At 39.6% G+C, this 26,232-nt stretch overlaps 1 protein-coding gene and 1 pseudogene across 2 annotated transcripts; one reads left to right on the top strand and one right to left on the bottom strand.

The window, feature by feature from the left end:
- The first annotated feature begins 4,715 nt into the window (after positions 1–4,715).
- On the top strand, positions 4,716–26,069 carry LOC311497028 (uncharacterized protein C8orf76-like; annotated as a pseudogene). The gene is made up of 7 exons: positions 4,716–5,358; positions 24,528–24,671; positions 24,930–24,980; positions 25,054–25,198; positions 25,332–25,467; positions 25,605–25,737; positions 25,876–26,069. The product of its transcript is annotated as an uncharacterized protein C8orf76-like (transcript).
- Positions 15,908–19,247, bottom strand: LOC311497033 (zinc fingers and homeoboxes protein 1-like). The gene is made up of 5 exons (XM_084557132.1): positions 17,838–19,247; positions 17,156–17,299; positions 16,788–16,838; positions 16,573–16,714; positions 15,908–16,437 (listed from the first exon to the last, which is right to left on the bottom strand). Exons 1-5 carry the CDS (start codon positions 17,955–17,957, stop codon positions 16,283–16,285), a joined length of 612 nt encoding a protein of 203 aa, XP_084413258.1. The 5' UTR covers positions 17,958–19,247; the 3' UTR covers positions 15,908–16,282.
- Positions 26,070–26,232: the final 163 nt, after the last annotated feature.

The following is a 26,232-nucleotide window of genomic DNA, read 5'->3' as shown; positions in this document are numbered from 1 at the left end:
GGTCCCTCCATATGAGCTGGGATCTGCTCAAGGTTTCTTCCTGTTGAAGGGGAGTTTTTCCTTACCACTGTCACCTTCAGCCTGGTTTCAGACCAGATGTGATAAAGCGTCTTGAGACAATTTGTATTCTTATTGATGCTATATAAATAAAATTGAATTGAATTGGATTTAGCTGCTGCAGCGCATCTTCTGACATCTGTAGTACACTTTCACTGCGCTGCAACACAAAGGAGGACTGCTGCTGCTGAAGCAGTAATCGAAGCAAAGCAAATCCATATGTGTTCATTCGTAGTTTTGATGCCTTCAGTGAGAATCTACAATGTAAATTATCATGAAAATAAAGAAAAACCATTAAATAAAAGGTGTGTCCAAACTTTTGACTGGTAGTGTATAGACTAAACTACTTTTGTGTTTAATACCATGACATGTTGTTCTGAAGATGATGAAATGGTGCATTATGGAAATAAGGCTACTGATAGCCTACGATCTCTGTTGTTAATGTAGCCTAACAGATTATTTCGTATGACATGGAAAGTGTCCCTCTGAGTTGCCGTAGGGCTGATGTTCAGGTGTGGAATATTGTGGGTGCGTCTCACAGGTGGTTCAAGAGAAGAGTTCGGAGTAAACGGGAATACCGAGTGACGGTGGAAAAATACGCTCAGGTCTCCGGTCTCGTTTATTGTTTTATTAATAACTGCTGTATAGGCGAACCCAGGACGCTCGGCTACATTGGTGACAGTGCGTGAATTTAAACATTATGTGGGACTATCTGCATTCTCCATAGTAACTGACCATCGCCCTCTGCTGGGCCACAGGCGCATGGCCATTGATAATGACCCCACTGGTCGAAGAAGTAGATGGATACTGGAGTTGGACCCGTTCGACTGGAGTTCCACCGTCTCTCTCTGATTGATGGACTGCTGTGTCGCACAGCGCTGCCTGTAACTACTGGAGAGAAGCAAATTCAGTGGTGGTTCCTGCCTCCATGGTGCCAGAGCTCCTTCAGCAGTTGCATGGGGGGCCAGCTGTGGCACACTTCTCTGCTGAACGTGTGTGGGAAAAGGCCCGGCAATCTTGCTACTGGCCCTTCATGTTGCGAGACATACGACGGCGGTGTGAACAGTGCAAAGCCTGTCAGACCTGCAGGTGCCCGGTTCCTGGACCCAGGGCTCCCATGAGGGGGTCCCAAGTCACTCGCCCCCTGCAAAAAAATGCCGACAAATTCAATATGAAGCGGCCAGCATATCAGTTTAAATAAGTAATCATATAACCTGTTAGGAGATGAACATGAATGGATGGATGGATGGATGCGCAAATGGAGATAAGAAAGTCTTTCAGGAAAGTAAGTATTCATCACTGCTGGTAGTAACAATTAGTTGGCTCCAGCCCCCAGCTAACAGCAGAAAGTCCCATGTAATTAATGAAATGCTCCATGTTTGACAAATAAAAACCTGGCTTACACATTACAGACAACCTCTGCGCAAGTCTTACCTTTGTTGTTTTGGGTCAAAAGTTACATTCCAGCTGTAAAAGAACGCTGCTACTTATAACTAGTTAGTCTGAAATGCACTGTGAAGGACCTGGTTGTTTACTGAGTTCAGTGTGCACTCTCCTTACCATATCTTTGGGGTGACTTCCTTCTGGAGCATCAGCTGTGTTTCTCACTTTACGCATGGATGCACACCGTGAAACAGCAGCTGAGCTCATTCACGTATGATTATCATCAGTGGATAATAATAATAATAATAATAATAATTACACTAATACTCTAACCCTAACTCCACAGACTGATAATAAATAGTAATAAATAACTACTAATAACTAATAAATAATTTCTCAGTCTTTACTAGCTGTTTGTGAAATTTTGTGCTCGCGCACTCGTTTGCTCACATCCTGTGCATCTCCTTGGGGCTAAGCCCCCCCCCGTCCTTACAACCTAGTGATGCCTCTGGATGCGACACAACCTCGTGTATCACCTTCATTAATATAATGACAATAAACTGTTTAAACACATCTTAGCTTTTATTTAGACTCGATAAGAACCAAAACACGAGTAAGTAGCATTTCCATATATCTCCATACATTTCCATATAAGTCCTAAATAACATACTCTGTAAATCCCATTCAAGCTAATATACACACTGAAGGATGCAGATTTAATTTTTAAATTTTTTGTATAAACAAAATGACACTGCATCCTGAATTTATTGAAATTTCAAACAAATGGCAATCATTTTGTATTATCAATTACATCTTTTTTGTTTTTTGATAGCAGAATTAAAATAAACATGAAAAAAAAACCCACAGCCGATAGCCAAGTATACAATTTCAGTAAATTAACTGAAATGAATATTCAGCAAAACCACACAATCAAAAGTTAAATAATTCATGTCATATAACCATCACTCACTGATAATAATATATCATAATATATTATTATTAGTGAGTGAAGTAACTGCAACAAAGAGAAAAAACATTTTCAACAAAGTTAAAAACACAAAACTACTAAACAAAAACTAATTTCACCAGCATTTACTACATTTAAAAAAGCTGCTACTCTGGGCCAGGATCCCTCACATATGATATATAGTATATTAGAGGGAAGTCCACTACTCAATAAGCAAAGCCGGACAAGCCTTTTACTCTGCACAAATGAAATTATACTTATTATAGTCAAACTTCTTGAACCAGTAGTGTTTTCCTTTTGTGTCCATGACAGCACTCATGTCACAGTCTTCTATTTCTTTCTCTCCTGGACCCCAGTGTTCAAATGATACGACATGATCATCGACCCAGAAAAAATATTTATGGGTGCAGTTGTAGTGAAGACCCAGCCATACAAAGGGACTGTCAGCCTTTCTGGCCTCCAACTCAACCCAGCCCTGGGTCTCTTCATCAAGGATGGACACCAGATCCATGTTTAAGTCTCTGCAGTAGTACAGGGCTTCTTCCCAGGTTCTGTTCTCTTTGACCAGCATCAAGCCTTGAGTAAAGAGAGACATCTAATAAGATGAACATTGACAATTAAGTAGAAAAAGAAGTTTAAAAACTACACCTGATTATATGGTGTATAATTTTCAAGATTCCTCAAATATACGTTCTAGTCCTAAAGTTTTAGAGAATAAAAAAATAATCGATCATGAATCAAATCATGTATAAAACACCGCTGCCATTTGGTGATGAAAAATAATAAAGAGTTGTCAGCGTCAATGTTTGCTCCTCTATGAGTGGCGTCATCTAACATGTTGTATTAATAAAAACACATCTGCTATTAAACTTACGGTGGATTGTAATCTGCAATAGAGACATTTTCTGTAAGTTTGTTTATTAACTGACCAGTTACCTGAGAACATTTTATCTTACCATCTCTTTTAATACCGTGGATCTTCACCTCACACAACACTACAAAAAAAGTTCTTTCTAAGCGTACGGTCACATAGCGCCCAGATATTGTTCCATTGTCACATGTAAATGTTAGATTTTTTCCGCTGGTGGTGTCATTAATAGTTGTACACCTGGACGGAAGAAAGAAAGAGAGAGAAACAGATTGGACTGTGAGAAATAGTTCTGTTTCCAGCTCTGTTTGATTAAGTATCAATAGAAGACAGAATTCCCCACACCCACAAATACAGCATAATGTTGTTGAGTAAAGTTAGCTGCAACTGTCTGAGAGCAGACTTTTAAAAAAAGTTTAAAACTGATATTTAGTGGTACTGAATGCAGTTCTCCTGAGTACTGTCTGCCTATATATATCCTTCTCCCTTATTACCACATATCACACTCATATCAGAATGTCTTAAATTACTGAATATAATTAATACAGGATGTATTATAATAGTTTGTTTTTACAAATTATAATCCCATAAATAAATAAAGGATAAATCACAAGCAGCACTAGACTATCGTAAAAGGTTGTACTATGGTTCATAGTAGAGTGAAGGCATTACACTTTGTGGTGGGAAAAATTTCCATCAGATGAGTTCCCAATGAGGATCCGAGCATTCGTTAGGTTGATACTGACATGATTAACGTTGCTGATGTTGATACAGAAAATTTCATATAGACCCAGTAAATCCATTGTCCACCAGGAGTTGGTCTGGTTTTCGGTGTGAGCACAATCACCATATATCCCATCAATAGCTCTGTCAGAATTGAGATTTTCGTAGGTTGAAGACTGACTTGTTTTTCCTCCCTGTATCAGTTTTCCTGTTTTGCAGCTAGCTGTAGCAGAAAACAGAAAATAGTTCACTTCATAATATTGACCCATATACATCTTCAGCAGCAATGCTGTTATACTTTATGACATGACTCAAGAGAGATGAAACAGAGTAGAGCAAAGAAATGCATTTAACTCTACCTCCTTGGTCCTGAGCAGACCTCCCTGTGAAATGTGAAGTGTCAGAGAATTACATCAGAATTTCTTTTATCATTCTCGTCACATACATGCTTATCGTAGTATTTTGTGAATCATTTACTTTCTCACATTCACATTTGACTCTGTGCATCCGTGAATCAAAGCAACAACTTACCAATCAAACAGAAGAACAGCAGAGTCCATAGCATCTTTGCTTTGAAAGAGAAGAAACTGCAGTAACTGTTGACTAGATTCTCGACACAAATGACGAACAACTGGAAATCACAAAGGCTTTGCACAAATGTCTCCCCTCTATCTCAAAGGATGCAAAAACTGACAATCCAGGTGGTGCTCAGCTACCTCTAGATCCACCAGTTTTAAAATGAACCCCTCTCCTTGACAAAGCCACATTTATTTCTCTTCCTCCACAGCTTCCCACATTGAAACACACTAACATTATTCATTCTTGTTTCTGCTCAGATCGTTTTCATTAGTCAAAGCAGCTCAAGAGTATTTGCATCTGTCAGCACGTTATACTCACAAAGCTCACAAACACAGTATCAACACATATAAGTACAATTTGAAATTTTCTTTACCACTGGAGGTTGTTTAATGAGCCATTTTATTGTGGGACATCGTCCCTGCCCCTGAATAGAGTACTGTTGTTTTTATGTTTTTAGTGAGAAGTTCAAAAGACAGACATTTATTAGACTGAAGGAATAAAAATAACATTTCCAGTAAGCATGTTTCAAAGTCAACAGAGTAAGCACTCATTAAACTGCATGTGTGGAGAAACACTGTCTAGATGAGCATATTTAAGGACATCCAAGTAAATAAAAAGAGTAGAAGTGCAGATACGTCAGCTGGCTGAAGCTGCTCCATGATGTGTTTCTGTCTGCAGTGGTTTTGTGAGAGTGCTGCTCTGGATACTGACGATTCTTTGGAGAAGCAGAAAGTCTACAAGTTTAGAGGAGACTTGGCCCATTAGACAAGGGAACTATCAGGTAATTAAAGTCATTCAGCTCAGTCTTTCTAAGTCCAGTCACCAGGTATTACTGAAAAATCACCAGCAACGTTGGAGGCATTCCACAGAAACACTCGATTCATGGCCTTCAGGAAATTAAAATGAAAAATTTTCCCAGTCTGTTTATTCACTGCTTTACTTCCCTGAATTTGAATGTTTCTATGTTGTCAACAACAAATACAGAGAGCGTTTCAGTAGCCTTGTTGCTATAATGCACCATTTCATCATCTTCAAAACAACAAGTCATGGTATTAAACAGAAAAGTAGTTTAGTCTATATATTTCATCCAAAAGAACACAATTGTAATTTAAGTTGACTTTAATTAGCAGCATGTTGCTCAACAGTAACATTTCCCTGACTGCTTTAAAAAAGACTTCTGAGCAGACATTTAAACACATTTATAGACTTGAGGGAACCAGAATGAAGGAATGAAATCCCAAATCTGCTGTATTTTGACAGCCCACCTTCTACTGTCATGATTTGAAAGCGTCTGTTTCTGTTCTTGTGGTGTGTGTGGTTCAGAAAGCCTTGGAGGCGTACAGCAGCTGCCTGCAGTGGATCGCCGACAACAACCTGAGCATCAGACGAGATGTACTGGAGGGAATGGCCCGATGCTGCACCAAACTGGGACAGAGAGACAGGGCACTGGACTTGGCTGTTTGCTGGTAACTCTTTCCCTGATTTCAAATTCAATGCTGAACAGTGACCCATACAAGTGATACAACTACCTGGAGCTGTCATATTCTTTATACTGTATGTCACATTGATTAAACAAGACATTTTACTTCATCTTCTGATGAGGCTAGAGCAGAATTTCTGAATAAGATAAGGCTCCTGTCCTTATCCGATGAACAACAGGCGGCTCTATGTCGGCCGATAAGCAAGGATGAAGTCTTGGAGGCTATATCCTCTCTCAGGGGCGGCAAGGCCCCTGGACCGGATGGCTTTGGGCCTGAATTTTTCAAAACATTTGGTAAGATATTAGTAAGACATGTTTTTAGATTCTTTTTTTTAGATTGGGACTGGGGGATTTCCTTAAGTGGATCCGAACCATATACCACTCCCCAACAGCTAGTGTGATAACAAATGGAAGGCGCTCCGAAACTTTCCCTTTGGCAAGAGCCGTTCGCCAGGGGAGTCCACTTCGTCCCCTCCTCTTTGCCCTAGCATTAGAACCATTAGCTGTTTCAGACGACTTTCCTTTTAAGTGGACTGTCAGTAGTTTCACATATCTCGGAAATAAAAGTGCCCCCCGATCTGAAGGATATGTCGAAATTAAATTTTGCCCCAATATGCTTATCAGTTAAAAAGGATTTGGAGCGTTGGCACGAACTTCCACTGTCTCTGATGGGTTGGATCAGTCTCATTAAAATGAATGTCCTCCCTCGCCTACTATATCCCCTTCAGATGCTCCCCCTGTATATAACCAAGAAAATTAACCAGGATTTAGAGAAAGTACTTTCGAAATTTATTTGGCATGGTAATTTAACCAAGTCAGAAGTTCAAGAAATTGCAGCTACCCAGAGATATGGGTGGCCTTTCTGTGCCAAACTTGATATTTTATAACTGGGCCTGTCATGCATGCCACTGCTGGCTATGGTTACATGCATACCTTAAAAGAGAGACCTGTATTGATTCCTGGGCTTGCTTCCCGCACTCCCCCTGGAGCCTGGTTACTTGTGATGCAAGCAAGATAAACCCAGAAGTTAAGAGTAATCCTATTATATACAGCAGTGTCAGGGTATGGCATGACTTAACTAAGTATATGGGAAGGAAAAACATTAAATCTCTGCTTTCCCCTATAACCCAAAATCCGGACTTTCCTGCTGTTATTGTCATTATTTGTATACTTGTTAAAATTCAATAAATATTATTATAAACAAAAAAATAAGACATTTTACAAGTTCTTACTTTAAATAATTTTGGGAAAGAAAACCACTAGTATATGGTAGCTGGATCATTTTTAATTTCTTTGAACCTTATGAGCTAACAAAGGGAAATTTGTAGAATATTTGGATATTAAGGTAAACTAAAGCAATGTAAAGACATCAGTCTAAAAACTTAAATTGATAACATCTGCATAATCTTTTTTTCCAGAGCAAAGAAGCCTCCCACACCGGTCACCTGACCAGCCTCCTTCTGCTTAAGGTCAGCGTTAGCCAGAACACACAAGGATGAAGTCATTCTGTCGTATTCAAACTGATTTAAACTTCTCCTAAAGGTCAGCATCTACGAGCATTTTGGAGCCGCAGGATCGAAGACGTGGTGTCTGCAGCAGCTGTGTAGCCTGCTACCGTTCAACCCCTGGCACTGGTTCAGCCTGGGACAGACGTGTTTGCAGCTGCTGGAGAATGACAGGACCTCAGGTAACGTTAACTATTAGGATAACTATTATTAGGATCCTGTTCTGCCACGAGATGTAAATCAGAAGCAGATCAGGAGGATGGGACGACTGAGGAGCAGCAGGAGGAGGCAGCAGAGCTCAGTGAGGACAGGATTCGTCTCAAAGCTTGCGCCTGTTTCATCAGGACGAGGTACAGCCACTGTGTTTGGATACTGTTGACCAGTTTCCCAGAAGCAGTTGGCTTAAAATCTCGTGCACATCCACAGGCCTACACTTAGAGTAAATCATTATGTCCTCTTGCCTCCTCGTCTCTTGTTCTTCCCACAGACTCCTGTTGAGAATCATTCAGCAGCAGCAGTCCTCCTTTGTGTCGCAGCGCAGTGAAAGCGTACTACAGATGTCAGAAGATGCGCTGTAGCGGCTAAATCTCAAAGAAACAACAACGCTGCAGGCTCTCACTGAGGTGAGGTAACACACTCACACACTTGTTTAGTCCAGACATGCTGCTCCAAGGCCTGAATTACAGGCAGTTTCAGGTGGACGCAGATTTTGCGCAGAGTTAAAGTGGAATATTGTTACACACTCCCCTCCCTCTTTTCAGGTGATGTCAGAGGACTTGATCCCAGAGAAGATGAGGGAGGACTACCAGGACGGAGAGAGTCTGACCAGTGTGTGTTTACAGAGCTTCAGAGAGCGCTGGTGGAACACGGATCATACTGACAGACCTGTTGGAGACTGACGGGACACACAGATACAAGTCCTGATGCTCCTCTGTTGAATGTTCAGTGATCTAAGTGTATGCTTTACCTTAATAAATGTTCTTTTAGCCATTTTAAAACATCACTCCTGATTTTAACTGACATATACGTGGTTTTTAGATCCACGTTTTTTAAAGCATAAGCTGTGAACTCAGTCTGTTAAATCTACTATGATCCGGTACCCCTTACCCAGACTGACCACTAGATGGAGTTCTGGGAGTAAAACTGACTGACCTGTGTTTTGTTGTAGTGGATCTAGTCAAAGACGACAGTCCCAGCCAGTGTTATTCTTTGTCTGTGGAACTAACATTTACACTGCACATCCTGAAGTGTGTTGGAAACTGAGAGAATCTGTCATAAGCATTGATTGAACACAGTATGTATGTGTGATCACTCATGCAGTATTGCTTCAGAAAGCTACAAAATAATTCTTTGCGTCCCCTGCAATCTTCAGCTTGGAGCTACCAGCTGTGAGACTGACAATTTGTGCAATGTTAATTTAAAACCCCAGCTGTTATTGAGGCTCTGGCTTCATTTCTAGCTATTTTACACTTGTTTGAGGACAAAACCCAATAAAGTTTGATCAGAAGATGTTCACTTGTGAGAGGCATTTTACATGTTTTGCTTTAAATAAATGTAGTATGAAATGGTCTGGACTAAATGTCTATACAGAGGATACAGTGCTGCCTACTAACACCTTACTTTATATTTTACTCAGGTTTATTCATCAACGTAGCTACTTATTAGTTATAAATGTCATACAAAGGTTGTTTACGTGATTAACAGATACAATAACATGAGTGAAAACATTGTATACACACTAGTGACCCAGATTCAGTAGAACTTAGACATGCATCACACTACCTAACCATGTTTTTCAGATAATGATGTATGTGTCAGATCAAGAGCTGTTAAAATAAAGAGATTGTTTTTAAAATGTGTCACAGACTAAAAATGTATGATCTTAACTTGTGTTTATATTTGTAGTTGAAGATAAATACAATTAGCAGGAACTAGCTTGCTAGCTAAGGTTACCCCTCATGCCCTCCTCAAATTAACTACCCTCTGGACACCTTTGTGGCAAAAATGTACACGCACAAAGAAACTGCCATAAAATCCTCTTACATCAATACTTTTTCGACTTTCATTTCAAAAAAGCTCTTAAATAACTTCAGACCTGCTCAAAACTACAGAAACTTCAATAGTTTTCAGGATTGTAACCCCTTAAATGCCAGTCTGAAAAATATGAAATATTAAATGTTTTCCAAAAAAAAAAAAGAAAGAAAAACTGAAATATTTTCCATAAATTAAACAGTAGATGGATGGGGCTTTGGTGGTGATTAAAGTCTTGAATATGTCAAAGATTAGCAATAAAATTGGTTTAATTGCATTAGTATTTTTTATGTAGTGCCAGATACTCCCTCTGGATACCTTCTTGGCTAAAAATGCCCCATAGACTTCCATTATAACCACGTTTTTTAATCTGACTGTCATTGCAGTATAAAACCATGCATTCTGTAATGTTGTGTGCCTGTTTGCGGGTGTGTGTCTGTTTGCGATTTGTGTGCATGTGTGTGCGTGTGTGTCTGTATACGGGTGTGTGCGTGTGTGCGCGCGTGTGCAAGAGAGTCAGTGTGAGTATGAATCTGTAGCATGAACTGATCGTTTCAGGGTTGATAACAGAACATATTCTTTTGAGAGATGTTTTTCATGAGTTTTTGAAGAGGTGCTTGAGTAGAAACATGGCCTCCTGCCTTTGCTGTACTCAAAAACAACTGTTAGTGTGTATATACCTAACTGCTTTCACAGCCAAAGATAAACATGCAGCTTGGCTGGGGGGACATTTCATTAATGAGCAGAGAAAGACCTGGAGTGAAGAGAAGGAACAAAAATGACCAAGTGATTCAGTGCAGAAGAGGCTTTAGAAATGATCATGCAGCCTTTATCTGCCAGCGAGCTGCAGGACTCATCTGAAGAAGACAAAAGCTTTGAGGGGGAGTCTGACGTGGAATGCTCACTGGAGTCCTTCACTTATGAGAGTGCCTCTGAACCTTCCTCTGAAAGTGGAGAGGACTCTGTGGATCATGCCCTTCCTAACAGTGGGTGGACAGCAAAGAATGGACAAGTCTGGTCTCCACCTCATGCCAAGACGCTGCGCTACATTCAGGCACCCACCAGCATGATGTCAGGGACCACAAGATTTGCCATCATGCCTGAATGTAGCGCAGCATCTCGACATGAGATGGATGGACCAGATTTGCCCGTTCTTCGCTGTCCGTTCACTGTCCCACTCCTGCTCAATCCAGGGGACAAGATCTCTGTTGATGAGCAGCTGATACCCTTCAGAGACCCCTCCAATTCCAGACGGTACGTCCCCAGCGAGCCAGCGAAGTACAGGTTAAAAATCTGTTTCTCTAAAACACACAGATATACATCACATATCACATATAGCCTTTGTTTACATGGCATATGTTCTGTTGTGTTCTCTTTTGTTGGTCTTTTAAAAGTTGTTGCAGTTTGCACAATAAATATTCACACTGATGAATCAGATGTTGATTTAAAAATTATTTCACACACGTAAAAAAAATTGATGCGACACAACCTCGTGTGTCACCTTCATTAATATAACGACAATAAACTGTTCAAACACATCTTAGCTTTTATTTAGACTCGATAAGAACCCATACACGAATAAGTAGCATTTACATATATCTCTATACATTTCCATATAAGTCCTAAATAAAATACTCTGTAAATCCCCTTCAAGCTAATATACACACTGAAGGATGCAAATATAACTATTTTGAATAAACAAATAAGTAGAAGATACACATGGGCAAAGAAGTTTCTTTTTTTCAAGTGAAACTACACTCTGAATTAATTCATATTACAACTATTTCTGTATTATCAATAACATTATTTTTGAATATGCAGCAAAAACACACCAGCAAAAGTTAAATAATTCATGTCATATAACCATCATAATATATTATTATCAGTGAATGAAGTAACTGCAACAATGAAAAACTTACAACCTCTTAAAAACAAACAAAAACTAATTTAATTTCACCAGCATTTACTACATTTAAAAAAGCTGCTACTCTGGGCCAGGACCCCTCACATATGATATATAGTATATTAGAGGGAAGTCCACTACTCAGTAAGCAAAGCTAAACAAGCCTTTTACTCTGCACAGATGAAATTATACATTTCATAGTCGGATGTCTTGAACCAATGGTGATTTTCTTTTGTGTCCATGACAGCACTCATGTCACAGTCTTCTTTTCCTTCCTCTTCTGGACCCCAGTGTTCAAATGATACAACATGATCATCGACCCAGAACCAGAAATCCAGGGTGCAGGTGTAGTGAAGACCCAGCCATACAAAGGGACTGTCAGCCTTTCTGGCCTCCAACTCAACCCAGCCCTGGGTCTCTTCATCAAGGATGGACACCAGATCCATGTTTAAGTCTCTGCAGTAGTACAGGGCTTCTTCCCAGGTTCTGTTCTCTTTGACCAGCATCAAGCCTTGAGTAAAGAGAGACATCTAATAAGCTGAACATTGACAATCAAGTAGAAAAATAAATTTTAAAACTACACGTGATTATATGGTGTATAATTTGCAAGATTCCTCAAACATACGTTCTAGTCCTAAGGTTTTAGAGAATAAAAAAAGAATCGATCATGAATCAAATCATGTATAAAACGTCTCGGCTATTCAGTGAGGAAAAATAATAAAGAGTTGTCAGTGTGAATGTTTGCTCCTCTATGAGTGCTGTCATCTAACATGTTGTATTAATTCATAATCACACAGCGTGTCACTGATATCACACTCTGCAGAGCAGTAGAACTGGTTCAAGGTGTAAATGGAAGCTCTGATGATATCAGTTCAGTGCTGGAGGAAACGCTCATTAGTAGTTAGATTAGATTTAGCTTTTTCTCTGGTTGATATTTAATACACGTTAAAGAGGATCTCTCCAACAGCAAACTGAATACGACATTCTGCTCTTCCTTGTTTCATACAACTATCAGCTCAGTGAATGCATCGTGTTGGAAAGGTTGTGCTTAGCTCCAGCCTAAATATGAACTTAAAGTGTCCAAATTATACGTGGCAACCATAGACTAGACTCTGTAGTTAACTATTAACACATCTGCTATTAAACATACGGTGGATTGTAATCTGCAATAGAGACATTTTCTGCAAGTTTGTTTATTAACTGACCAGTTACCTGAGAACATTTTATCTTACCATGTTTCTTTGTACTGTAGATCTTCACCTCACACAACACTAGAAAAAATGTTCTTTCTAAGTGTACGGTCACATAGCGCCCAGATATTGGTCCATTGTTACATGTAAATGTTAGATTTTTTTGTTTGGTGGTCTCAGAAATATTTGTACACCTGGATGGAAGAAAGAAAGAGAGAGAAACAGATTGGACTGTGAGAAATAGTTCTGTTTCCAGCTCTGTTTGATTAAGTATCAATAGAAGACAGAATTCCCCACACCCACAAATACAGCATAATGTTGTTGAGTAAAGTTAGCTGCAACTGTCTGAGAGCAGACTTTTAAAAAAAAGATTAAAACTGATATTTAGTGGTACTGAATGCAGTTCTCCTGAGTACTGTCTGCCTATATATATCCTTCTCCCTTATTACCACATATCACACTCATATCAGAATGTCTTACTGAATATAATTAATACAGGACGTATTATAATAGTTTGTTTGTTTTTACAAATTATAATCCTAGAAAAAAATAAAGGATAAATCACAAGCAGCACTAGACTATTGTAAAAGGTTGTACTATGGTTCATAGTAGAGTGAAGGCATTACACATTGTGGTGGGAAAAATTTCCATCAGATGAGTTCCCAATGAGGATCCGAGCATTCGTTAGGTCAATATTGTGCTGATTAGTGTTGCAGATGTTGATACAGGAAATTTCATATAGACCCAGTAAATCTATTGTCCACCAGGAGTTGGTCTGGTTTTTGGTGTGAGAACAATCACCATATATCCCATCAATAGCTCTGTCAGAATTGAGATTGTCGAAGGTTGAAGACTGACTTGTTTTTCCTCCCTGTATCAGTTTTCCTGTTTTGCAGCTAGCTGTAGCAGAAAACAGAAAATAGTTCACTTCATAATATTGACCCATATACATCTTCAGCAGCAATGCTGTTATACTTTATGACATGACTCAAGAGAAATGAAACAGAGTAGAGCAAAGAAATGCATTTAACTCTACCTCCTTGGTCCTGAGCAGACCTCGCTGTGAAGTGTCAGAGAATTACATCAGAATTTCTTTTATCATTCTCGTCACATACATGCTTATCGTATTATTTTGTGAATCATTTACTTTCTCACACTCACATTTGACTCTGTGCATCCATGAATCAAAGGAGCAACTTACCAATCAAACAGAAGAACAGCAGAGTCCACAGCATCTTTGCTTTGAAAGAGAAGAAACTGCAGTAACTGTTGACTAGATGCTCGACACAAATGACCACAGACCAGTGACTGGGAATCACAAAGGCTTTGCACAGATGTCTCCCCTCTATCTCAAAGCACCAAAAACTGACAATCCAGGTGGTGCTCAGCTACCTCTGGATCCACCAGTTTTAAAATGAACCCCTCTCCTTGACAAAGCCACATTTATTTCTCTTCCTCCACAGCTTCCCACATTGAAACACACTAACGTTATTCATTCTTGTTTCTGCTCAGGTTCTTTCCATTAGCCAAAGCACCTCAAGAGTATTTGCATCAGCACGTTATACCCACAAAGCTCACGGATACAGTTTCAACACATATAAGTACAATTTGAAATTTGATATTTCAAAGGCTGGTTATGAGCCATTTTATTCTGGGACATCATTCCTGCCCCTGAATAAAGTACTGTTGTTTTTATGTTTTTAGTGAGAAGTTCAAAAGACAGACATTTGTTAGACTGAAGGAATAAAAATAACATTTCCAGTAAGCATGTTTCAAAGTCAACAGAGTAATCATTCATTAAATAACTAATAAGTAGCTACGTTGATGAATAAACCTGAGTCAAATATAAAGTAAGGTGTTAGTAGGCAGCACTGTGTCCTCTGTATAGACATTTAGTCCAGACCGTTTCATACTGCATTTATTTAAAGCAAAACATGTAAAATGTCTCTCCCAAGTGATCAAAATGTATTGGGTTTTGTCTTCAAACAAGTATGAAATATAAATCTTTTCAAGTTCAAGTTAGAAATCAAGCCACAGCCTCAATAACAGCTGGGGTTTCACAGACAAAGAATAACACTGGTTGGGACTGTCAACTTTGACTAGATCGACTGTAAAAAAAACAAAGTCAGTCAGTTTTATTCCCAGAACTCTATCTAATGGTCAGTCTGGGTAAGGCGTACCGGATCATGGTAGATTTAACAGACTGAGTTCACAGCTTATGCTTTAAAAAACATGGATCTAAAAACCACGTACACTACTGGTCAAAAGTTTTAGAACACCACACTTTTTCCATTTTTTTACTGAAAATTATTCAGTTTAGTGTCTCATTGCACTGTGAAATGAAAGCATGGAACAAATGAGAAATTTGAGTTTAAAAAGAAATCATGGAATCAATTTATAGACCAAAATGTATTCTAAACTTTTGACTCATCAAAGTAGCCACCTTTGGCAGATATAACAGCTGAACACACTCGTGGCATTCTTTCTACAATAGAAATCAAACATTCTTCAGAAAGTTCTTCCCAAGTCTGTTGCAGAAGTTCCCATAAATGTGTGGCACTTGTGATTTGCTTGGCTTTCACTCTTCTGTCCAGTTCATCCCAAACCAGCTCGACGGGCTTTAAGTCTGGAGACTGTGCTGGCCACTCCGTGTTTTCAAGCTCACCATCTTGTTCTTTTTTCCTGAGGTAGTTGTGGCATAGCTTGGACTTGTTTTGGGTCATTATCTTGCTGTAGGATGAACCTCTGACCAACGAAGGCGCATACCAGTGGGTATTGCATGGCGCTGCAGAATGCTGTGGTAGCTGTTTTGGTTCAGGATGCCTCTCACTCTGTACAAGTCACTGACCCTGGATCCAGCAAAACAGCCCCAGACCATCACACTTCCTCCTCCATGTTTGACAGTTGATGTCACACACTGTGGAACCATCCTCTCGCCTACTCGACGGCGTACAAAGATCTTGATTTGAAATTTTGATTCATCAGTCCATAATACCTTCTTCCAGTATTCAGTAGTCCAGTGTAGGTGTTTCATGGCCCAGAAAAGCGGGAGTATCAGGACTTGTATCTGTGTGTCCCGTCAGTCTCCAACATGTCTGTCAATAAGATCTTGTTCCACCAGCGCTCTCTGAAACTCTGCAAACACACACTGGTCAGACTCTCTCCGTCCTGGTGGTCCTCTCTCATCTTCTCTGGGATCAAGTCCTCTGACATCACCTGAAAAGAGGGAGGGGAGTGTGTAACAATATTACACTTTAACTCTGCGCCAAATCTGCTTCCACATGAAACTTCCTGTAATTCAGGCCTTGGAGCAGCATGTCTGCACTAAACAAGTGTGTGAGTGTGTGACCTCACCTCAGTGAGAGCCTGCAGCGTTGTTTCTTTGGGATTTAGCCGCTGCAGCGCATCTTCAGACATCTGTAGTACGCTTTCACTGTGCTGCTACACAAAGGAGGACTGCTGCTGCCGAAAGATTCTCAACAGGAGTCTGTGGGAAGAAGAAGAGACGAGGAGGCATGAGGACATAATGATTTATTCTAAGTGTAGGCCTGTGGATGTGCATGAGATTTTAATCCAACTGCTTTGGTCAACAGTATCTAAACACAGTGGCTGTACCTCGTCCTGATGAAACAGGCGCAAGCTTTGAGACGAATCCTGTACTCACTGAGCTCTGCTGCCTCCTCCTGCTGCTCCTCAGTCGCCCCATCCTCCTGATCTGCTTCTGATTTACATCTCGTGGCAGAATAGGATCCTAATAACATACCAGAGTTAATTAACCACGGCAGTAAAACAAAAATAAAACAAGGATCAACAGTTCACCTGCATAATTAACATCTTGAGAGCAGGTATGAGTGTTAAGTGAGACAGGAAGTGAAGTTAACGTTACCTGAGTTCCTGTCATTCTCCAGCAGCTGCAAACACGTCTGTCCCAGGCTGAACCAGTGCCAGGGGTTGAACGGTAGCAGGCTACACAGCTGCTGCAGACACCACGTCTTCGATGCGGCTCCAAAATGCTCGTAGATGCTGACCTTTAGGAGAAGTTTAAATCAGTTTGAATACAACAGAATGACTTCATCCTTGTGTGTTCTGGCTAACGCTGACCTTAAGCAGCAGGAGGCTGGTCAGGTGACCGGTGTTGGAGGCTTCTTTGCTCTGGAAAAAAAGATTATGCAGATGTTATCAATTTAAACTTTTAGACTGATGTCTTTACATCGCTTTAGTTTAGTTTAAAATCCAAACAATTCTGCAAATTTTCCTTTGTTAACTCATTAAGTTCAAAGAAATTAAAAATTATCCAGCTACTGTATACTAGTGGTTTTCTTTACCAAAATTATTTGAAGAAAGAACTTGTAAAATCTCTTACTTAATCAATGTGACATACAGTATAAAGAATATGACAGCTCCAGGTAGTTGTATCACTTGTATGGGTCACTGTTCAGCACTGAATTTGAAATCAGGGAAAGAGTTACCAGCAAATCAGCCAAGTCCAGTGCCCTGTCTCTCTGTCCCAGTTTGGTGCAGCATCGGGCCATTCCCTCCAGTACATCTCGTCTGATGCTCAGGTTGTTGTCGGCGATCCACTGCAGGCAGCTGCTGTACGCCTCCAAGGCTTTCTGAACCACACACACCACAAGAACAGAAATAGACGCTTTCAAATCATGAGAGTAGAAGGTGGGCTGTCAAAATACAGCAGATTTGGGATTTCATTCCTTCATTCTGGTTCCCTCAAGTCTATAAATGTGTTTAAATGTCTGCTCAGAAGTCTTTTTTTAAAGCAGTCAGGGAAATGTTACTGTTGAGCAACATGCTGCTAATTAAAGTCAACTTAAATTACATTTGTGTGCTTTTGGATGAAATATATAGACTGAACTACTTTTCTGTTTAACACCATGACTTGTTGTTTTGAAGATGATGATGATGGTGCATTATAGCAACAAGGCTACTGAAACACTCTCTGTATTTGTTGTTAACAACATAGAAACATTCAAATTCAGGTAAATATAGCAGTGAATAAACAGACTGGGAAAATGTAATTTCCTGAAGGCCATGAACTCAGAGTGTTTCTGTGGAATGCCTCCAACGTTGCTGGTGATTTTTCAGTAATACCTGGTGACTGGACTTAGAAAGACTGAGCTGAATGACTTTAATGACCTGATAGTTCCCTTGTCTAACGGCCAAGTCTCCTCTAAACTTGTAGACTTTCTGCTTCTCCAAAGAATCGTCAGTATCCAGAGCAGCACTCTCACAAAACCACTGCAGACAGAAACACATCACGGAGCAGCTTCAGCCAGCTGACGTATCTTCACTTCTACTCTGTTTATTTACATGGATGTCCTTAAATATGCTCATCTAGACAGCGTTTCTCCACACGTGCAGTTTAATGAGTGATTACTCTGTTGACTTTGAAACATGCTTACTGAAAATGTTATTTTTATTCCGTCAGTCTAACAAATGTCTGTCTTTTGAACTTCTCACTAAAAACATAAAAACAACAGTAGTTTATTCAGGGGCAGGGACGATGTCCCACAATAAAGTTGCTCATTACACAACCAGGCTCCAGTTCGTAAAGAAAATTTCAAATTGTACTTATATGTGTTGAAACTGTATTTGTGAGCTTGGTGGGTAGAACGTGCTGACAGATGCAAATACTCTTGAGGTGCTTTGACTAATGAAAACAACCTGAACAGAAACAAGAATGAATAATGTTAGTGTGTTTTAATGTGGGAAGCTGTGGAGGAAGAGAAATAAATGTGGCGTTGTCAAGGAGAGGGGTTCATTTTAAAACTGGTGGATCTAGAGGTAGCTGAGCACCACCTGGATTGTCAGTTTTTGGTGCTTTGAGATAGAGGGGAGACATTTGTTCAAAGCCTTTGTGATTTCCAGTCGTTGGTCTGTGGTCATTTGTGTCGAGCATCTAGTCAACAGTTACTGCAGTTTCTTCTCTTTCAAAGCAAAGATGCTGTGGACTCTGCTGTTCTTCTGTTTGATTGGTAAGTTGCTCCTTTGATTCACGGATGCACAGAGTCAAATGTGAATGTGAGAAAGTAAATGATTCACAAAATAATACGATAAGCATGTATGTGACAAGAATGATAAAAGAAATTCTGATGTAATTCTCTGACACTTCACATTTCACAGGGAGGTCTGCTCAGGACCAAGGAGGTAGAGTTAAATGCATTTCTTTGCTCTACTCTGTTTCATCTCTCTTGAGTCATGTCATAAAGTATAACAGCATTGCTGCTGAAGATGTATATGGGTCAATATTATGAAGTGAACTATTTTCTGTTTTCTGCTACAGCTAGCTGCAAAACAGGAAAACTGATACAGGGAGGAAAAACAAGTCAGTCTTCAACCTACACCAATCACTATTCTGACAGAGCTATTGATGGGATATATCATCAGTGTGCTCACACCGAACATGAGCCCAACTCCTGGTGGACAATGGATTTACTGGGTCTATATGAAATTTCCTGTATCAACATCTACAACGTTTATCAGTACAATATTGACCTAACGAATGCTCAGATCCTCATTGGGAACTCATCTGATGGAAATTTTTCCCCCCACCACAATGTGTAATGCCTTCACTCTACTATGAACCATAGTACAACCTTTTATGATAGTCTAGTGCTGCTTGTGATTTATCCCTTATTTATTTATGGGATTATAATTTGTAAAAACAAACTATTATAATACGTCCTGTATTAATTATATTCAGTAAGATAAGAAATTCTGATAGTGTGATATGTGGTAATAAGGGAGAAGGATATATATAGGCAGACAGTACTCAGGAGAACTGCATTCAGAACCACTAAATATCAGTTTTAATCTTTTTTTTAAAAGTCTGCTCTCAGACAGTTGCAGCTAACTTTACTCAACAACATTATGCTGTATTTGTGGGTGTGGGGAATTCTGTCTTCTATTGATACTTAATCAAACAGAGCTGGAAACAGAACTATTTCTCACAGTCCAATCTGTTTCTCTCTCTTTCTTTCTTCCGTCCAGGTGTACAACTATTAATGAAACCATCAACGGAAAAAATCTAACATTTAAATGTGACAATGGAACAATATCTGGGCGCTACGTGACCGTACACTTAGAAAGAATATACTTTCTAGTGTTGTGTGAGGTGAAGATCCACGGTATTAAAAGAGATGGTAAGATAAAATAACAACAATAATAATAATAATACCTTTATTTATATAGCACCTTTAAAAACAGCCTTTACAAAGTGCTTTGACAATCACGCATGAATAAAATACTCAGGCAACATAAGAACAACCAACAATTTTTGAGAAGACAATAAATAGCAATTAAAAATTAAATAACATAAACAACCACAAAACAAAAATAATAAATATAAATAAAATAAAACACAGTAAAATAGAATGATTTAATTCAAGTTAAAAGTTAAAAAAGAAAGTTAAAAGACAAATCTCACATAAAAGCAAGTCTATAAAAATGAGTTTTAAGAAGTGATTTAAAAGAATTCACTGTTTGTGCAAGCCTATCGTCAGGCAGGGCATTCCAAAGTCGAGAGGCCGTTATGGCAAACGCCCGGTCGCCTCGACCTTGGATCAGCCAGACGGGAACCACCTGAGGACCTAAGGCTGCGCGCTGGCTCGTAAGGTGTCAGTATCTGTAATGAATGTTTTCAGGTAACTGGTCAGTTAATAAACAAACTTGCAGAAAATGTCTCTATTGCAGATTATAATCCACCATATGTTTAATAGCAGATGTGTTTTATTAATACAACATGTTAGATGAAGCCACTCATAGAGGAGCAAACATTCACACTGACAACTCTTTATTATTTTTCCTCACTGAATGGTCACAACGTTTTAAACATGATTTGATTCATGATCGATTCTTTTTTTATTCTCTAAAACCTTAGGACTAGAAGGTATGTTTGAGGAATCTTGCAAATTACGGTATACACAATATGATCAAGTGTAGTTTTTAAACTTCTTTTTCTACTTAATTGTCAATGTTCAGCTTATTAGATGTCTCTCTTTACTCAAGGCTTGATGCTGGTCAAAGAGAAGAGAACCTGGGAAGAAGCCCTGTACTACTGCAGAGACTTAGACATGGATCTGGTGTCCATCCTCGATGAAGAGACCCAGGGCTGGGTTGAGTTGGAGGCCAGAAAGGCTGACAGTCCCTTTGTATGGCTGGGTCTTCACTACAACTGCACCCACAAATATTTTTTCTGGGTCAATGATCATGTCGTATCATTTGAACTCTGGGGTCCAGGAGAGAAAGAACTAGAAGACTGTGACATGAGTGCTGTCATGGACACAGAAGAAAATCACTACTGGTTCAAAAAGTTTGACTATGATAAGTATAATTTCATCTGTGCAGAGTAAAAGGCTTGTTTAGCTTTGCTTATTGAGTAGTGGACTTCCCTCTAATATACCATATATCATATGTGAGGGGTCCTGGCCCAGAGTAGCAGCTTTTTTAAATGTAGTAAATGCTGGTGAAATTAAATTAGTTTTTGTTTGTTTCTAACAGGTTGTAATTTTTTCTTTGTTGCAGTTACTTCACTCACTGATAATAATGTATTATGATGGTTATATGACATGAATTATTTAACTTTTGTTGAGGTGTTTTTGCTGCATATTCAAAAATAATGTTATTGATAATACAGAAATAGTTGTAATTTGTTTGAAATATGAATTAATTCAGAGTGTAGTTTCACTTGATAAAAGAAACTTCTTTGCCCATGTGTATCTCCTACTTGTTTGTTTATACAAAACAGTTATATTTACATCCTTCATTGTGTATATTAGCTTGAATGGGATTTACAAAGTATGTTATTTAGGACTTATATGGAAATGTATAGAGATATATGGAAATGCTACTTATTCGTGCATGGGTTCTTATTGAGTCTAAATAAAAACTAAGATGTGTTTGAAAAGTTTATTGTCGTTATATTAATGAAGGTGACACACGAGGTTGTGTTGCATCGATATATTTTTTTTGCATGTGTGAAATAATTTTTAAATCAACATCTGATTCATCAATGTGAATATTTATTGTGCAAACTGCAACAACTTTGAAAAGACCAACAAAAGAGAACACAACAGAACATATGCCATGTAAACAAAGGCTATATGTGATATGTGATGTATATCTGTGTGTTTTAGAGAAACAGATTTTTAACCTGTACTTCGCTGCCTTGCTGGGGACGTACCGTCTGGAATTGGAGGGGTCTCGGAAGGGTACAAGCTGCTCATCAACAGAGATCTTGTCCCCTAGATTGAGCAGGAGTGAGACAGTGAATGGAAAGCCAAAATCGGGCAAATCTGGTCCATCCATCTCATGTCGAGATGCTGCGCTACATTCAGGCATGATGGCAAATCTTGCGGTCCCTGACATCATGCTGGTGAGTGCCTGAATGTAGGGCAGCGTCTTGGCATGAGGTGGAGACCAGACTTGTCCATTCTTTGCAGTCCACTCACTGTTAGGAAGGGCATGATCCACAGCGGCCTCTCCACTTTCAGAGGAAGGGTCAGAGGCACTCTCAGAAGTGAAGAACTCCAGTGAGCATTCAATGTCAGACTCCCCCTCAAAGCTTTTGTCTTCTTCAGATGAGTCCTGCAGCTCGCTGGCAGATAAAGGCTGCATGATCATTTCTAAAGCCTCTTCTGCACTGAATCACTTGGTCATTTTTGTTCCTTCTCTTCGCTCCAGGTCTTTCTCTGCTCATTAATGAAATGTCCCCCCAGCCAAGCTGCATGTTTATCTTTGGCTGTGAAAGCAGTTAGGTGTATATACACACTAACAGTTGTTTTTGAGTACATCAAAGGCAGGAGGCCATGTTTACTCAAGCACCTCTTCAAAAACTCATGAAAAACATCTCTCAAAAGAATTTGTTCTTTTATCAACCCTGAAACGATCAGTTCATGCTACAGATTCATACTCACACTGTCTCTCTTGCACACGCGCACACACATGTGCACACACCCGCTAACAGACACACACCCGCAAACAGACACACACACACACACACACACTTGGGGTCCCCTGATAGTCAGGTGGCTCCATAATATAAATGGGAAATTTACAAGAATTTCATGCATCTACCTACAATAGTAAAATGGTTGAATCTGATCAAATACAGTAAAAATGTCAAGTATCACTACTTTTCTTCTAAATGAAATGCTAACATTACAGAATGCATGGTTTTATACTGCAATGACAGTCAGATTAAAAAACGTGGTTATAATGGAAGTCTATGGGGCATTTTTGACCAAGAAGGTATCCAGAGGGAGTATCTGGCACTACATAAAAATACTAATGCAATCAAATCAATTTTATTGCTAATCTTTGACATATTCAAGACTTTAATCACCACCAAAGCCCCATCCATCTACTGTTTATTTTATGGAAAATAATTCAGTTTTTGTGTTTTCTTGTAAAAAACATTTAATATTTCATATATTCAGACTGGCATTTAAGGGGTTAAAATCCTGAAAACTTTTGAAGTTTTGGTAGTTTTGAGCAGTTCTGAAGTTGTTTAAGAGCTTTTTTGAAAACAAAGTAGAAAAAGTTTCTTTGTGCGTGTACATTTTTGCCACAAAGGTGTCCAGAGGGTAGTTAATTTGAAGAGGGCATAAGGGGTAACCTCAGCCAGCAAGCTAGTTCCTGCTAATTCTATTTATCTTGAACTACAAATATAAGCAGTAGTTATGCTCATATGTTTTTAGACACTGACGCATGTTTAAAAAAAATCTCAAGTTGCATTTATATAATAAATACAGACTTATCTTTAAACTGAGGGCAAGGTGCTCCATGGTTAGGTGTGAGATATTCCTTCATTATTTATTTGTCCATTAAGCAGGTTAAAGTTTAGCCTGCCCCAAAAATCATCTAAAACAAAGTCAGACCTGTTCTGCAACGACATTATCTGATCAGATGAAACTGAGATCAACCACAATGACAGAGGGGGAAAAAGTATGGAGAGGTCTTGGAACAGCTCTTGATCTGACACATACATCATTATCTGAAAAACATGGTTAGGTAGTGTGATGCATGTCTAACTTCTACTGAATCTGGGTCACTAGTGTTTATACAATGTTTTCACTCATGTTATTGTATCTGTTAATCACGTAACAACCTGTGTATGACATTTACTGCACGTGTGGAGAAACGTTGTCTAGATGAGCATATTTAAGGACATCCATGTAAATAAACAGAGTAGAAGTGAAGATATGTCAGCTGGCTGAAGCTGCTCCGTGATGTGTTTCTGTCTGCAGTGGTTTCGTGAGAGTGCTGCTCTGGATACTGACGATTCTCTGGAGAAGCAGAAAGTCTACAAGTTTAGCTTTCTAAGTCCAGTCACCAGGTATTACTGAAAAATCACCAGCAACGTTGGAGGCATTCCACAGAAACACTCTGAGTTCATGGCCTTCAGGAATTTACATTTCCGCAGTCTGTTTATTCACTGCTTTACTTACCTGAATTTGAATGTTTCTATGTTGTCAACAACAAATACAGAGAGCGTTTCAGTAGCCTTGTTTCCATAATGCACCATTTCATCATCTTCAAAGCAACAACTCATGGAATTAAACAGGAAAGTAGTCTAGTCTATATATTTCATCCAAAAGAACACAAATATAATTTAAGTTGACTTTAATTAGCAGCATGTTGCTCAACAGTAACATTTCCCTGACTGCTTCAAAAAAGACATCTGAGCAGACATTTAAACACATTTATAGACTTGAGGGAACCAGACTGAAGGAATGAAATCCCAAATCTGCTGTATTTTGACAGCCCACCTTCTACTCTCATGATTTGAAAGCATCTGCTTCTGTTCTTGTGGTGTGTGTGGTTCAGAAAGCCTTGGAGGCGTACAGCAGCTGCCTGCAGTGGATCGCTGACAACAACCTGGGCATCAGACGAGATGTACTGGAGGGAATGGCCCGATGCTGCACCAAACTGGGACAGAGAGACAGGGCACTGGACTTGACTGATTTGCTGGTAACTCTTTCCCTGATTTCAAATTCAGTGCTGAACAGTGACCCATACAAGTGATACAACTACCTGGAGCTGTCATATTCTTTATACTGTATGTCACATTGATTAAGTAAGACATTTCACATGTTCTTCTGTGAAACTTATGAGCTAACAAAGGGGAATTTATAGAATTTTTTTTGATTTTAAACTAAACTAAAGCGATGTAAAGACATCAGTCTAAAAGCTTAAATTGATAACATCTGCATAATCTTTTATTTCCAGTGCAAAGAAGCCTCCAACGCCGGTCACCTGACCAGCCTTCTGCTGCTTAAGGTCAGCGTTAGCCAGAACACACAAGGATGAAGTCATTCTGTTGTATTCAAACTGATTTAAACTTCTCCTAAAGGTCAGCATCTACAAGCATTTTGGAGCCGCAGGATCAAAGACGTGGTGTCTGCAGCAGCTGTGTAGCCTGCTACCGTTCAACCCCTGGCACTGGTTCAGCCTGGGACAGACGTGTTTGCAGCTTCTGGAGAATGACGGGACCTCAGGTAACGTTAACTTCACTTCCTGTCTCACTTAACACCCATACCTGCTCTCAAGATGTTTTATGCAGGTGAATTGTTGATCTTTGTTTTATTTTTGTTTTGCTGCCGTGGTTAATTAACTCTGGTATGTTATTAGGAGCCTGTTCTGCCACGAGATGTAAATCAGAAGCAGATCAGGAGGATGGGGCGACTGAGGAGCAGCAGGAGGAGGCAGCAGAGCTCAGTGAGGACAGGATTCGTCTCAAAGCTTGCGCCTTTTTCATCAGGACGAGGTACAGCCACTGTGTTTGGATACTGTTGACCAGTTTCCTAGAACCAGTTGGATTAAAATCTCATGCACATCCACAGGCCTACACTTAGAGTAAATCATTATGTCCTCATGCCTCCTCATCTCCTCTTCTTCCCACAGACTCCTGTTGAGGATCCTTCAGCAGCAGCAGTCCTCCTTTGTGTTGCAGCGCAGTGAATGCATACTACAGATGTCAGAAGATGTGCTGCAGCGGCTAAATCCCAAAGAAACAACGCTGCAGGCTCTCACTGAGGTGAGGTAACACACTCACACACTTGTTTAGTGCAGACATGCTGCTCCAAGGCCTGAATTACAAGCAGTTTCAGGTGGACGCAGATTCGGCGCAGAGTTAAAGTGTAATATTGTTACACACTCCCCTCCCTCTTCTCAGGTGATGTCAGAGGATTTGATCCCAGAGAAGATGAGGGAGGACTACCAGGACGGAGAGAGTCTGACCAGTGTGTGTTGTCAGAGCTTCAGAGAGCGCTGGTGGAACAAGATCTTACTGACGGACATGTTAGAGACTGACGGGACACACAGATACAAGTCCTGATGCTCCTCTGTTGAATGTTCAGTGATCTAAGTGTATGCTTTGCCTTAATAAATGTTCTTTTAGCCAATTTAAAATATCACTCCTGATTTTAACTGACATATACGTGGTTTTTAGATCCACGTTTTTTAAAGCATAAGCTGTGAACTCAGTCTGTTAAATCCACCATGATCCAGAACACCTTACCCAGACTGACCA

The sequence above is a fragment of the Chelon labrosus genome (genome assembly GCF_963514085.1).
Source record: "Chelon labrosus genome assembly, chromosome: 12".
NCBI classification, from domain to species: domain Eukaryota; kingdom Metazoa; phylum Chordata; class Actinopteri; order Mugiliformes; family Mugilidae; genus Chelon; species Chelon labrosus.
This window is presented reverse-complemented; position numbering and strand designations above follow the sequence as displayed.

Excerpts from the sequence above, each read along its gene's own strand:
- LOC311497033 (XM_084557132.1), bottom strand. The coding sequence starts at position 17,957 with ATGTGTTTCTGTCTGCAGTGGTTTTGTGAGAGTGCTGCTCTGGATACT. Across the intron at positions 16,839-17,155 it reads TGGACTTGGCTGATTTGCTG|AGCAAAGAAGCCTCCAACAC; the intron begins GTAACTCTTTCC and ends CTTTTTTTCCAG. Across the intron at positions 16,438-16,572 it reads GGAGAATGACAGGAACTCAG|GATCCTATTCTGCCACGAGA; the intron begins GTAACGTTAACT and ends GTATGTTATTAG.